Source organism: Podarcis cretensis (assembly GCF_951804945.1).
Source record: "Podarcis cretensis genome assembly, chromosome: 5".
In the NCBI taxonomy this organism is placed as follows: domain Eukaryota; kingdom Metazoa; phylum Chordata; class Lepidosauria; order Squamata; family Lacertidae; genus Podarcis; species Podarcis cretensis.
Genome location: NC_137174.1, coordinates 54,075,019 through 54,088,492, shown reverse-complemented (window position 1 = coordinate 54,088,492; position 13,474 = coordinate 54,075,019). Strand labels below are relative to the sequence as shown.

The following is a 13,474-nucleotide window of genomic DNA, read 5'->3' as shown; positions in this document are numbered from 1 at the left end:
CACTCCCCATTGCTGGAATGGAGTAGAGTTTTGATGTTGAATATTTGTTCAGTGGCCCAAGGCAAGAGCAATTCAGCACCAACTTCCCAGTTGAAACACTTTTTTTTGCAGAAATATTAAGAGCTACCTGGCTTATATCTTTCGACTGAAGGATGGACTTGACAGAACCCCCAGAGCTCTTTGGAGAATGGTGAGTTAACAATGTTAACAAATAAACAAACTAGATCTAACTTTTACGTGTCCACTCTAATCCGTGAGTGAAAGAGTAGACAGCCCACATTCAGATCTCTGATCCTAAGGAAGACTAAAGCCCTTACTCCCGCCTCCAAAGCTTCTCACATTGTTCAGTTAGACTGCATTAAATTAAGAAAAAATGCCTAAGAGTCCACAGCATGCTCCCATTGCAGAAATTTGGGGTGCATTTGTGGGATTTTAGAAATCTGTGAAATAGGACACAGCAGTAAAGAAGTATATGATGTTTATTGGCACTTCCAGATTTTGACTGTGGGTAGAGCAAAGACATGTTCCTAGCCGTGTAAAAGTTTCACTCAAAACAATCAAGGCTGCTTTTGAACATTCTCCATCCTCAACACTAAACGTTTGCTTAATGGTCACACCCAGGAGCCCACACCCTCAGAGCTGGGGGGAAACAAAAACCCAAGTGGCTACCATTGCATTATACTGCATGCTTAAACACTGCAGGTGTCCAAAACGATTTTCATCACAAGAAGCAACTTACAGACGCTGCAAGTCGGGGCTGGTTTGTAGAAGAAGGTACCTTTCCCCATCACTTATTGCTCAATGACACACAACCGCATCCAGTGAAAAATAATTTTGCTTAAGGTAAGCCAGGACTATCTGGACATTCTCTTCTGTGGCAGCAAATCTTTGTGCATTTACCTGGAAGTAAGACCCACTGAGCACAGTGGAACTTTCTTCAGAGTAGACATGCACAGGACTGAGCTGGGGGGGGGGGCACTTCACAGCAGCCAAGAGATAACACGATGCTGCAGTCACTGTGTACATGTGAACTTGCTCCGAGCTGCATTTCTGAGAGGTGCAAAATGCAGAAAAGCAAGGCTTTGGAAGTTTTCAGTACAGGGTCCTTGGGAACACCTGTTCTCAGGCCCCTACAGGAGACCCATTTTACTACGCATCTCCACCTGATGCATAGCCCTGTTCTCTGTAGTGCTTTGGCAGGACATCGCAACAATTAACTTGCATCACGTTGCACACTTCCCAGGTAGTTTTCAGTCAGCTGCATAAGCTTGGCGGTTGCATAAACAATAGAATCCAGTGATTCAGCAAGTTTTCAGTGACCTCGTGCTGTTCTCCACTGACCCATCTTCTCCGTAAGATACAGACTCCATAGCTCCCAATTTATTTTTGCTCATTATCAAGAAAATAATAATAAAAGAATCACAAGGAAAGAAATCCCCTCCACACCCCAAAAAATATTCAATCCCACCCAGCCCCAGCACCAAGTGTCTCTCCTGACCGATATGAAAGGGTTTTCACATTCCCCCCACTTCACTCTCCCTCCCCAGGCATGGTATATTATTGTAAAGCCGAACCAATACTGCACTTGCAATTGTAAAAAGGAATGACTTTCTCGCAGAAACGCACATAGACACACAAAGAGAACGTGCGCTGCTGTTAGTGCATCTTGGAGATGGGCTCCGTTTCCCTAATGAGCCACCGAAGAGCTTCTTGCCGTCCTTGTCGCTCGAGCTCTGCCCCGACCACCTCTCGGCATTTTCTGTGGTACTCGTTCACCCAGTCGCACTAAAGAGAAAGGAGAGCATCTTGATCTCCAGCCACTGTGAATGCTACTTGCAAGGGGGGAAGGGGTTATATATGTCTAAAAAGCTCAAATAGTTGAAGTGAAGAGCAGCCCTTTGTGTACTGATGTCTATGGGGAAGTGCAGCTGAATACAATAGTCCCTTGTGCATCACTTTTGGAGGGATGGAGGTCAACGGCAATTGTGAGGGCAAGCTGAACCCGCAACAAAATGCTGCAGCATGGAAGGTTCAGTGTTCCAGGCAGCTAGCCATGCCCTCTACCATGATGCGCAGAGAAAAGCTGGGCAGGAAGAGTACCAGCAAGCAAGTTTCTGTTTTGTCTTTAAATTTCAGCTCTTGATTTCATGGCAAGTATAAGATACATATGAATGCATCACTACAGAACAACCTCAATGGCAAAATGCCCCGGAATTTCACCTGATATATACTCAGTTTCTGAAATATTTGCAAATCTGGGAGTTCCTCTCCCCACCTTCTGTCCCCAAAATAACCACGGTGCCACTTGTATTATCATTCTGTCAAGTTTGGCAATAGACCACGACAGGTTTGGCTGTAAAAACTAAGATAGCTAAGTACTAAGATGGAGGTTTTCATCAAGACCTGGCCTGTCTGGAAATGAGGGGGAAGAAAACCAAGCATTTCAAGTCCTCACAGTAAAAGTCTCAAGTTTTACAACACAGTTATTATTTTCCTTACCTCTTTTGGAGTTAGCAAATCAACCTCTATCATTTTGGTTTGAATGGGAACCAGGGTCAAAGGCTCAAACGTCAAACTCCCTCTGTTGCTGAAGTTATACTACGGAGGTAAAATATCCCAGTCATTGGAGAAAGCTTCTAGCTGAGTAAAAGTGCCCCTCTCACCATCACAGATTTCCCATAATGCAGCCTTCCCCATTCTGGTGTCCTCCAACTCTCATGAGATGACAGAAAACTGGAGAACGGTGGCATTAAGGGTATATTCTGAGAGAGTTCAACTAAGCAAATCCAGACATGTTATCCATCCCTCTGGAGAACTGTCCCTGGTGCATAAAACTGACTTTAGATTTGTTCTCACCACCTTTATAAAAATATTTTCGGTCAAGTAACGTAATGCATGTCTAAAGTCCATTTCGGGGGGCGTAATCCATCCGGCCCGCCAGTCGGTTTAATCTGGCCCCTGTGGCAGTTTATTTCCTGGGTAAAATCCTTTAAAAAAACCTCAACAACTTCAATCATAAAACGAGCTCAACAACTTTGGGGTAAAATCATTAAAAAACTGCAATCCTAAAAAAAGGCTGGCCCTTTGGTCGACCCTCACAGCCCTTCACTTCATCAAATCTGGCCCTTTTTGAAACAAGTTTGGACACCACTGAAGGTCCTAATGTAAAGGTTGGCCATCTTGTGCCAAACACCATGTTTCAACCCAATGTTCTCTTATGTTTGTCATTCCTACATAAAAATTCCCTTTCATCAGCAACTAGGAAAGTTAATAGAAGATTAAGGATACTTTCCAAAGTTATGTTTCAGCTTCCAAACGGCAGAAACAACCAAGCACTGCAAGGATGGAAAAGCTGTGGCTTTGAAATCATTGGTGGGAACCTGTAGCCCTTGAGATGCTGGAGGACTCAAACTGCCATCTGCCCAAGCCAGCATGGCCAGTTGTAAGGGATGATGGACCACGATGCCCAACAACATTTGGAAGAAGGCAGGTTCACTCCCTATTGGAAAGACATCGTGCTCACAAGTCACAGTAAGGAGGCATCACTCCTCTCAGACATGCAAAGAAACTGCTCACCTTGGTTTTAACAGGAACGACAATGACAACGTTTTCTATTCGGATCCCAAAAGCATCAGCCTCATAATAACCAGGCTCTGCAGAGACAAAGTTAGCCAGGAACACTGTTAGAAAAATTTTCCCCAAAGGGCAAACCCCCTAACAACCTTGGGAGTAAGGCCCAGCTTTTCTGTTCAAGCAACCTGAAGATTTTGGAGTTCAAAGAATCTTCCGTATCACACCCAAAAACACATCTACACCTTTCGTAGAGAAAGGCAGTAAAGGCTTCTTCTATGGCTTGGTCACAGAGGCTGCATTGGTGAGGCAGCACTTGGGGGTGAAAATCCCAACACCGTAAGAAAGGAAACCAGGATGGATGATTTTTTTATGCAGGGGCAGAACCAAAGCCCTTGAACAGCAATATTGCCTGAAAACCCCACAAAATTCACATGGCAGACAAGAGATAATGTGCACCAAATCTATGGAATGCTTGTGCCAGCAAAATCAGACCTTAATGCATACATCCTGGGCTGACAAATCGCTGCCATAACAGCTAGGGGACATCCCTGCCTCAAACCTCACTCACTGCTAGGTGAGCCCAGGCACCATTTCTCAGGCTCTCATCTATAAAGTGAAGCAAGAGTAGTTCAGAGCAGCAGCTTCCTGGAGATGGAGTTACTTTACTTTATTTTATTTTATTATGCTTTTTATTAACTTTTTATTACAACACATAAACACATGATACTTAAGAAACAAACTAAAAAGAAAACACAAAACAAATGACAAACAAATAACCATAAAGCTGAAAGCTCTTACACACGGACTTATGTTACCCTATTTTCGATTGTTATTTTATTCTAATAGACTTCGTTCCTCCTCAAAGCGGGTCTAATTTCTTGTTTGTTTAACTGTTTCTTTCTCATTTCATCATGGAGTTACTGATGCTTACCAGGAGGGGGGTGGATAGGAGGTGTTAAAAGCCTGTTTGATGTCCCACTAGGCAAGCTGCTCCTGATATGATGATAATACTGAACTACCATACAGGAATGTAAGCGTTATTGAGATCAATGCATGCAAACTGATAGTACAGCATGAGACTCTTGATCTGAGGGACATGAGTTTGAGCCCCACGTTGGGCAAATAATTCCTGCATTGCAAGAGGTGGGGTCACATGACTCTTGTGGTTCCTTCCAACTCTACAATTCTGTGAGTCTGTGATTCAAATATATTTGGACACTTGCAAGCACTATATAAATGCTACGTATTAATATAATCAATGTTGATATTTAAGGACTGGAGAGGTGCCACCCTCCCATTCTTTCCCAGAAACAACATAGAGAGCCAAGAGGATCACATGAAATTCTTCTATTAAAAGCCAAAGAGGCAGAAGACACTAGTTCATGTAACAAGAGTCATGAGTCCCATTGCAGTCAATGGGAATAAATTAATTACCATCAGAAACAATCATCCCAGCTTCCAGAGGTTCATCTGCAAAGGTTTTGTAGCTAATGCCACATGGACCTTCATGGACATTTAGGAAAGCCCCAACTCCGTGTCCTGTGCCATGCAGGTAATCTAAGCCTTGGTCCCACAGTGCAGAGCGTGCAAAGGAGTCCAGGAGGTGACCTACAAGACACAAAAGGAAGTTGCAGGTCCACAATATATTAACAAACTGAGCAGAAAGCGAGCAGCCTTGTTTCTGACAGTCATATCCTGAACTTGCAGGTTGAAAAAGATGTGCATACAATTTTATACTTTCCTTTATATACTATGATTTTTTTTAAAAAAAAAAAAAACCTTTGGAAACAGGATTTAAGCACGACCATAATATTATACAAAAAATTGGTTTCCCACTCCCCCAGAACAAAAACTAATTCATACAACAAATTTCCCCATAAATCTATATGCATATATAGTGGATGCTAGTCATCAGAGTTCATTTGGATATTTTATAAAGGTATGCCGTATTTCAGCAAAATCATCCGTATCAGTCGCATCACTGGGGAATGTACTCTCTTAGTTAGTTTCTCAGATAAAGCAATTGACCACACATTCTGTTTCCATTGTGTGATGTGTAGATAGATAATCGTGTCCTTCCTTTCGTGTACTGGGCTGAGGGAACAATACAGATACCCCTTTTATCTGCAATCTTGCAGAATTTATTCATTTTTTAAAAGGGATAATGTTGCGTCCTGCCTGAGAGATTCAGAATTCTAAATTGAGGGGAAACAGGCCATAGCTCAGGGCTTGAGTATTGGCATTGTGTGCCAAGGGTCCCCCCACATCCTCAGGCGGGGCTGGGAGAGAATTCTGCCTGGAATCCTAGACAGCTGCCAGCCAGTCAGAGCAGACAATACTGAACTGAATGGACCAATGGTCTGACTCCATAGAAAGAAGGCGACTTCCTATGTTCCTAAGTTTCTTAACACTCTTTCATTCAGGTTCCATATAATTTCATTCAGGCTTAAATTTCAGGGTCAATTTTATTTTACTTAACGTGTTAAAACAGGAACCCCATTTTTAAAGGGGAATTGTTGTGATTTGCTAGGGAAATATTCAATGTTAGTTTTAAGTTTCTTTAGTTTGTATATATGGTTTATCTGCGTCTGTGGCAATTCTATTCATCGTAAGTTACTTTTATACAGGTATGCAGTTCCTCATCATTAAACCCTTCCCTCATGAAGGCCTGATAACTAGATAACAGAGAAAACACAAATCTGATTCCGAGTGCCACTGCAGCTGAGGAAGAGGAAAGGGAAACTGACCAACCTTTGGTCCCGTTGGGGAATATGGCTGCGCTGACAGCTATGTGACCCTTCAGCACATAGGTAAAACACTCCTGGAAGGAAAGGGAAGACGGTGAACAAAACAGAAGGCATTGGAAGGCCTGGCCCATGAGTCACTTGCAACCTAGAACAAGTGCATAAAGAATTCTGGACTGGGGTCTGCCAATATATTTGAAGCAGCAGCTCAGTTTGATAGTAAAAGCGACCAGTGTATATCTCATCTCCCTAAGATGTGTGTGTGTGTACAGGGAGGGAGGAGTGAAATAAAGGGCAATTTCTAACAGTGGTCAGAGCTTAGATGTTCAGCTTACATATGGACTACACCCCAGATGTTTTAATTGGCTCTTGTACACATTGGCATCCAGAACATCTGCCCCACCCCACCCCCTTTGGAGAAAACGCTGCTTCTATAAATATTCAGGTGGTTTTGATTATGAAAAAATAATGCCACAAAACTGAATATCCAAAAGGTTCCCAATGGATAGATACAAAGGGGGGAGGTATGAAACCAGGACCCATAAAGAGGGAGAGTTGCTGCAGGTGCCCAGGGACAATAAGGCCACCCTTGACTTTCGGGGGGGGGGTTGGTGTCAAGCAGAGCTACTTGATCATCTCACGGTCCTTGTAGTAAGTGAAATCTGCACACAAACAAACCTACAGTGCTTATTGTATCTAAAATTGCCTAAGGCAACCTGTTTGGGGAGAATCAACGATGAAACCCGAATTCTTGCATACCTTTTCATAAGCTGTTGGGGTGCCAAAATGCATTGTCCTTGTCACATCTGTAGTTCCATCCCTTACAAAAAGAGAAAGAGAAAAACATTCTAACTATCGAAAGAGAAAGGTGGAGGCATAGGCTGTTGCGTTATACCGAGTCTGAGCATTGGTCCATCTAGTTCAGTGATGTCTACCCTGACTGGCAACAACTCCCGAGGGTTTCAGGCAGGGGTCTCTCCCTGTCTTGCCTGGATATCCTGGGGACGGAAGCTGGGATCTTCAGCAGGTAAAGCAGATGCTCTAACACTGAGCTATGGCACTTCCCAGAAAAGTCAAGAATATACTTTAAGCTATAGCCAGCCTAGTGCAAAATTTTGTGAGCTTCTTCCAAGTGTTCTGCAGTGGGTAAGGCTCAGCTATAACAAGAATGGGCATTGCTGGTCTTGCTGAGTCGCATCAAAATAGGCTATGAAACAGGTCAAGATTTCCTCATGGAAACGCCAGGAGACCATTGCCCACCAATCAGCTCACACAGCAAGATATTCTGTGGGCCTCATCCTTCTTACTGGAATCTAAAGTGCAGAAATAGCAATCAACGGGCAGACGTTCACTGGGCAGGGGAAGGACAAGGTATGCCTACAGAGGGTGGAATAACAAGACGGGTAGTTGGTTGTGGCAGCTGTGACCTTCCAAACCTGCTAGCAAGAGATTTCCCAATTAGAGACCCCCAAAGCAGATGGTTTCTCCCGTCCTCCTGAGATAAGGTATCAGCTAGCCAATGGACATCCAGGTGTCTTCTGCCACACCTCAAAGTATAATCTATTTAGTTATGCTGTTTTTTAAAGGGAGCAACTTCTAGAAGCTGGCTCCAGCCCTATCCCAACTTTTCTCTAGTTAATGCATGCTCAAGTAAGCTTTCACAGACTGCAAGGCCACTGGAGAGATGTCAAGCGGAATCTGTAACTGTAGCTCAGAGGAAATGAACTCTCTTCCAACAAATCTATTCTGTTATCCCTCCAGCTATCCCGGCGCTGGTGTCCGTTGGTTCCTCCTGCTCTCTGCTTATGGAACATTCCAATCTGGATAACCATCTGCATTGTTGTCTCTGCACAGGGCAAGCTGTTCGGAAAGCTGAGGTACAAAGGATTTGGCTCCAGCACAAGAGATTGTACTAAACGACCTCTGCTCCCTCCCCCGCTCCCCCCGGCTAGCTCTGCCAGCGTACAAACTGAAGTCACTGGATGCAACTCAAGGCTCTGGGATGCTATGTTTCATAAATGATACATAATTTGGTACTGTGGGGCATGTTTCAGAGGATGAGAAAAGCAGGACACACTTCCTTACGTCAAACCAACAAAAACAAGGGAAATAAATGCTGCCAATCCAATAAAAATCAGGGCAAAATGTGCATCCTGCAGCTTTGTGCATAAAGCACAAAGGAACAAAAATCAACCTTCTGAGGACAGCACTAGGGAAAGTGAGTTGGAGAACATGTGAGCAGTGCTTGGGGAAGTATTCAAAGCCAGTCAAGCAGGATTTCTATTGATCCATGGGTTGTTGGAAGCTATCAGGACCCCTGCATAACTCCTCTACCCTGTCCCAGAGGAGTGAGCAAATATTTCAAGTTCTCCAGAACTTCTTCTGCAGGCTGGGTGTTAAGCGACACTTTTTTAAAAAATGGGGGGGGGGGGAGAGAAAGGCAGGTACAGTGGAAAATCCTTAAGAGTCTGAAAGATGGGAGTTCAGAAAGTGCAATGCACACTTAATTTCATTAGACGGCCCCAGTGCAAAGTAGGTTTTCAAGTTCATCAAGAAATTCTATCTAATGGGTTGGGATCACTGACCAAGGAAGCCTCCTTCATCTCTATGGTCCTACAGATCATGGAGCTTTGCTCAAGCATCTAATTTAACTATATGTACCGTGCTGAAAAAAAGTCAAGGCATCTGTATGTCTCTGAGAATTCCCAAATTATCCATACTTTTGAAAATAAAGAGCACAATCCACTCATAACTTCTTTTCCACAACCTCTGTTGACATTAAGAGGAGTTAAGCAGGACCCTGAGAACTTCCCCCGGGGGAGGCAGGATTTGTGCAAAGTCTCTCTCCAGGCACTCTGCCCTAGCACATGACTTTAAAAACACTCGAGTTAACTTTGCAACATCAGCCAGTTCAGCCCTGCTGCCCCACAGCCTAGGGAATGTCATGGATGCATAACTCATTATATTCAAGTGACTGCTTCACAATGTGGCACCGAGGAAGTCGATAATTAGGCTGCCTGAGAAGAAGGCTCTCATTGTACAAGTTTTATCCACACAGTTCCTATTCAGGGGGCCATTAAAATTTCAAAAAAACAAAAATGCCAAGCCTCTAAAGCCAGGAAGGGAAAACCTGTGACCCTTCAGGTGCTATGGGACTCCAGTTCCCATCAGCCAGCACGGCCAATGGTCAAGGATAATGGGAGTTGTAGTCCAACAACATCTCGAGGGCCACAAGTTCCCCATCCCAGTTCTAAAGAAGAACTGTTCCGCAGATCAGTTCCGCTCCATTCCTTGCTGAACAAAACAGTTTTCATCTTAATGCTGCTGTGGCTAAGAAATTATGCACTTCTGTAAGTCCCCAGCTTTTGAATCTCACTTCTACAAGCACACTAGGTTGCCTTAAGCAAGCCACTCACTCTAAGCTTAAATAAAAAATGATACTGTGTGTGAAATAGCACTATTTCAAAGCAAAAGGCAACTGCACAGCCCCCAACTTGCCAGGATAATATTGCTATGACTCATATTTTCTCCATGGTGTTTATCTTAAACAAGTATAGTATAAGGCTGTGTCTTTTTCCATACCAAATCTATATCTGAGGTGGGATTTGATTTAGTGTAGGTTCACCAATGCGAAGTAGCCTATAAGCTTCATTTACCTGTACTGAGCCCCAGAATCCAGGAGGTAGATTTCATTCATGGATAAAGTCCTATTTGTCTCAGGTGTAGGCCTATTCAAGAAAAGAAAAATGATTTGTCTCACCTTTTCATTGAAACCAGCAAGTGAAAACAGACTGAATTACAAGTTCTTCCTTCAATTATACAATTAAATTATGAACTCTGGGCCAAGTGTATTTGTCCTTAGTAAATTTTCATGGATTGTTGGATCAAATCAGCTGCCCATTTAGGTCAGCATCATGTGTCTGAGGGCATCTTCAGCATTGTACAGCATGTGTTTACTATTCTAACTTATATAACAGGCTGTATAGAATCACAATATTTGGTGGTGGAAGCACATTCACAATGACGATCAGAAGGCTGGAAGAGCTTGTTATCTACACCTACTTGTTGATCACATGATTCTCTATTGAAAATTCTACAGCTGACAGGAGACAGGTCTATGAGCCACCAAGAAATATTCCAACACTTCAAAAAAAAAATATAGATAAAGTAAAGTATTTGCATGTATTTGCACTTCATTCAACCATTATTTCAACTAGAGTTGTGCTAAATTCTGCACAGTTATCAGTTTTTGCACTGAAAGCTGCACTTTAGGACAAGGTTAAATTTTTCACTGAATCAGTGGATGTCAAGATCTTTTCTTTTTTTAAAAAAACAAACACTTCCAGCCTCAACATCATGCAATCCCTGAGAAACTTGTAAAGGACAAAAGGAAATCCTCTAGTCTCTGCATTCTGCAGCAGCAAATAACCTCAGCCCTCCACAATGACTCCACCCCTCAAACTCTCTCATTAGTAACGTTGGAAAAAAACAGGAAGCTAGCCAAACAGGGAAAACCAATCTTCATGAAGCCAACCGCCTGAAAACAATTTGGACATCCACAGTAGATGGTTATGGAACAAGAAACATTGTTCTGCTGCTTCAGCCACAAACTCTCTTTATACGGAAAATAACATCAACTGACGTGATTCCCTGAAGTTCTGTTAAGCCTCAGATGGGGACCGCACCAAGTGCAATGGGATCCTGGAGAAAAGATTTGGTCATAGAAGCCAACTTGAAGGTTAACAGTAGCGAACATTTCCTAATCTAGACTAAGCAGCGATACACTAGCATGATGGTGCTCTAGGTTCTTCCAACTATGTAGTGAAGTGTCCAGTGCAAGGACTCTGTTGCTCTTACTTACTTGTAGTGAATTATAGCACCGTTTGGGCCTGTACTTGATATTGTAGCAAAGCTCAAGTCGACAAAGTTCTCTTGCTGGCTGGAAAAAAGAGAAATTTCATGAGCAAAGGTCATTTAGAACTTCTACAGCAAGGAGACATCCTGCCTCTCAAAGGATGAGAACAAAGGTTTTCATTTTCTGCCATTGCCCTTCATTGAGATTTCATCATTCATGATCACCCTGGTGAGTCTTCCTGCAATTTGTCTCGATTAACCATTTGGGCCAAAACTTGCTCAGGTTGTTCTAGCAAGACAATGAACATCAAACCTAAAGTATGGGGAAGGGCTGTAGCTCAGTGGTAGAGCATATGCTCTTCATGCAGAAGGTCCCAGGTTCAATCCCAGCATCTGCAGGTAAGGTTGGGAATGCCCTCTAAAAACTTGGAGACACACTGCAGTTCTGTATAGATAATATTGCGCTAGGTGGACCAATGGTGTGATGATGTGTTATAAAGAAGCTTCCTATTTTACCAACCAAAAAAGAAGATGGGAACTGGACTAGTGATGATCTCAAACCAGAGCTTGCTCTATACCCTCTGCTTGGTTCATCCAAAAAGGTATCAGCTGGAGTACTGAAACATATTGAGTTGGTGTACTTTCCCCACATCATGCACAGCAGACTCCCTAGCCAAGTTTGCCAATCTGGTCTTAGATACAGGGTTCACTTTGCTTGCCCAAAATGACATGCACAGTATTCTATGTGATGAATAAGCCTGAAGGCCAAGAACTGCATAATATTGTTCTGAGCTTGTCTAAGACAGAGGTATGAAACCAGGCAAGACAAACAAGGAGAAGACAAGGCAACAGTTTGGTCATGAAATTATGCAGGACATGGACCCTCTCTCAAAACAATTTGTGGACATCCAATCAAGCCAAATGTTGGAAGATTCAGGACAGGCAAATGAAAGTACAGTGGTACCTCAGGTTAAGAACTTAATTCGTTCCGGAGGTCCGTTCTTAACCTGAAACTGTTCTTAACCTGAAGCACCACTTTAGCTAATGGGGCCTCCTACTGCTGCTGCGCCACCGCTGCACAATTTCTGTTCTCATCTTGAAGGAAAGTTTTTAACCCGAGGTAATATTTCTGGGTTAGCGGAGTCTGTAACCTGAAGCGTATGTAACCCAAGGTACCACTGTACTTTTTCATGCAGCACTTAGTTAAACTCACTCCCACAGGAGGCAGTAGCATCCACCATCTTGGATGGCTTTAAAAGAAGGTTGGGCAAATTAATGAAGGATCAGTCTATCCATGGCTCCTAGCCATGATGGCTATCCTCTGCCTCCAGGAGGCAGCCACACCTGTGAATGCCAGGTGCTGAAAACTGAGGGAGAAGAGAGTCCCTTATGCTCAGGTCCTGCTTGTGGCTTTCCTCAAAGTTATCTAGCTATTCACTGTGAGGTTGAGCCAGCAGGCTCTTCCAATGCTCTTATGTTCCTAAAGGTTTGCTCTTCTTTAAACTGCCTGCCTTGGAAGTCGGACCCCTTCTTTCCGCAGCCTCCCAATTAAACAAATGGACCCTGTTTTCCCCAAAGTCTATATAAAATTTCAGTGACTATAATGACCCAGAGATTGCCCACATCTGTCTTTCTTCTTACCTACGGAACTCCTCTGCTTTGTCTGCTGCTGTTATTTCAGTAATATTCCCTTTGGGAACCTAATAGAAAAGATTGCAGCCTGGTAAACAACAATGGAAACACAGCATGTTGTAGCCTTCATGGGATCTTGCCCAGTCACCCTCTCTTTTCCCTTAGAGGCCACTGTTGACTCCCCATCCCTCCATGCTATCCTTGGGCATCAATATCAGGGCTCAACGACATTAGCAGTGGCTAAACCAACGGTACTTTCTCCTCAGTAGACTACAGCTATTGAATATTAGTGTTACCTTGGAAAACTTAAAAGTGTGGTTAATCTTAACTATGCTATATTGAAACCAGATTTATAGTTTGATTTCATAAGTTGACTTATTTCAATAAACCATGGTTAAGACTAGACACAGTTTGTTTGAGTTCGGACATTCCACTAAGCTGTGATTGGTGGCAAACAGCAGCAAAAGCTTCTGATACCCTGCATGTGGCTGCACTGGAAAAGCAGAGCAAGGGGGAAGTGTTTGAATCCAAGGCTAACGCAGGCCCATTCACGTAGTGCTAAGCACCATAGTTTAGTGTGATATCTGAACATGGCCATTGTGAGAAAACCAATATAGCATATAAAAAAACAGAAGAGAATTTGATGCTTTCCAGTAACATTCTACTATGGC

At 43.2% G+C, this 13,474-nt stretch overlaps 1 protein-coding gene across 1 annotated transcript in view; it reads right to left on the bottom strand.

Moving 5' to 3' along the window:
• Positions 1 to 461: 461 nt before the first annotated feature.
• Positions 462 to 13,474, bottom strand: part of XPNPEP1 (X-prolyl aminopeptidase 1) — a 35,054-nt gene continuing 22,041 nt past the window's right edge. The window contains exons 13-21 of the mRNA XM_079976093.1: positions 12,813 to 12,871; positions 11,179 to 11,256; positions 9,974 to 10,045; positions 7,077 to 7,137; positions 6,325 to 6,394; positions 5,008 to 5,181; positions 3,577 to 3,653; positions 2,500 to 2,598; positions 462 to 1,785 (exon numbers count right to left, since the gene is read on the bottom strand). Of these exons, the coding sequence (XP_079832219.1) occupies positions 1,657 to 1,785; positions 2,500 to 2,598; positions 3,577 to 3,653; positions 5,008 to 5,181; positions 6,325 to 6,394; positions 7,077 to 7,137; positions 9,974 to 10,045; positions 11,179 to 11,256; positions 12,813 to 12,871 (819 nt within the window). The 3' untranslated portion in view covers positions 462 to 1,656. The remainder of the gene's footprint in view (positions 1,786 to 2,499; positions 2,599 to 3,576; positions 3,654 to 5,007; positions 5,182 to 6,324; positions 6,395 to 7,076; positions 7,138 to 9,973; positions 10,046 to 11,178; positions 11,257 to 12,812; positions 12,872 to 13,474) is intronic.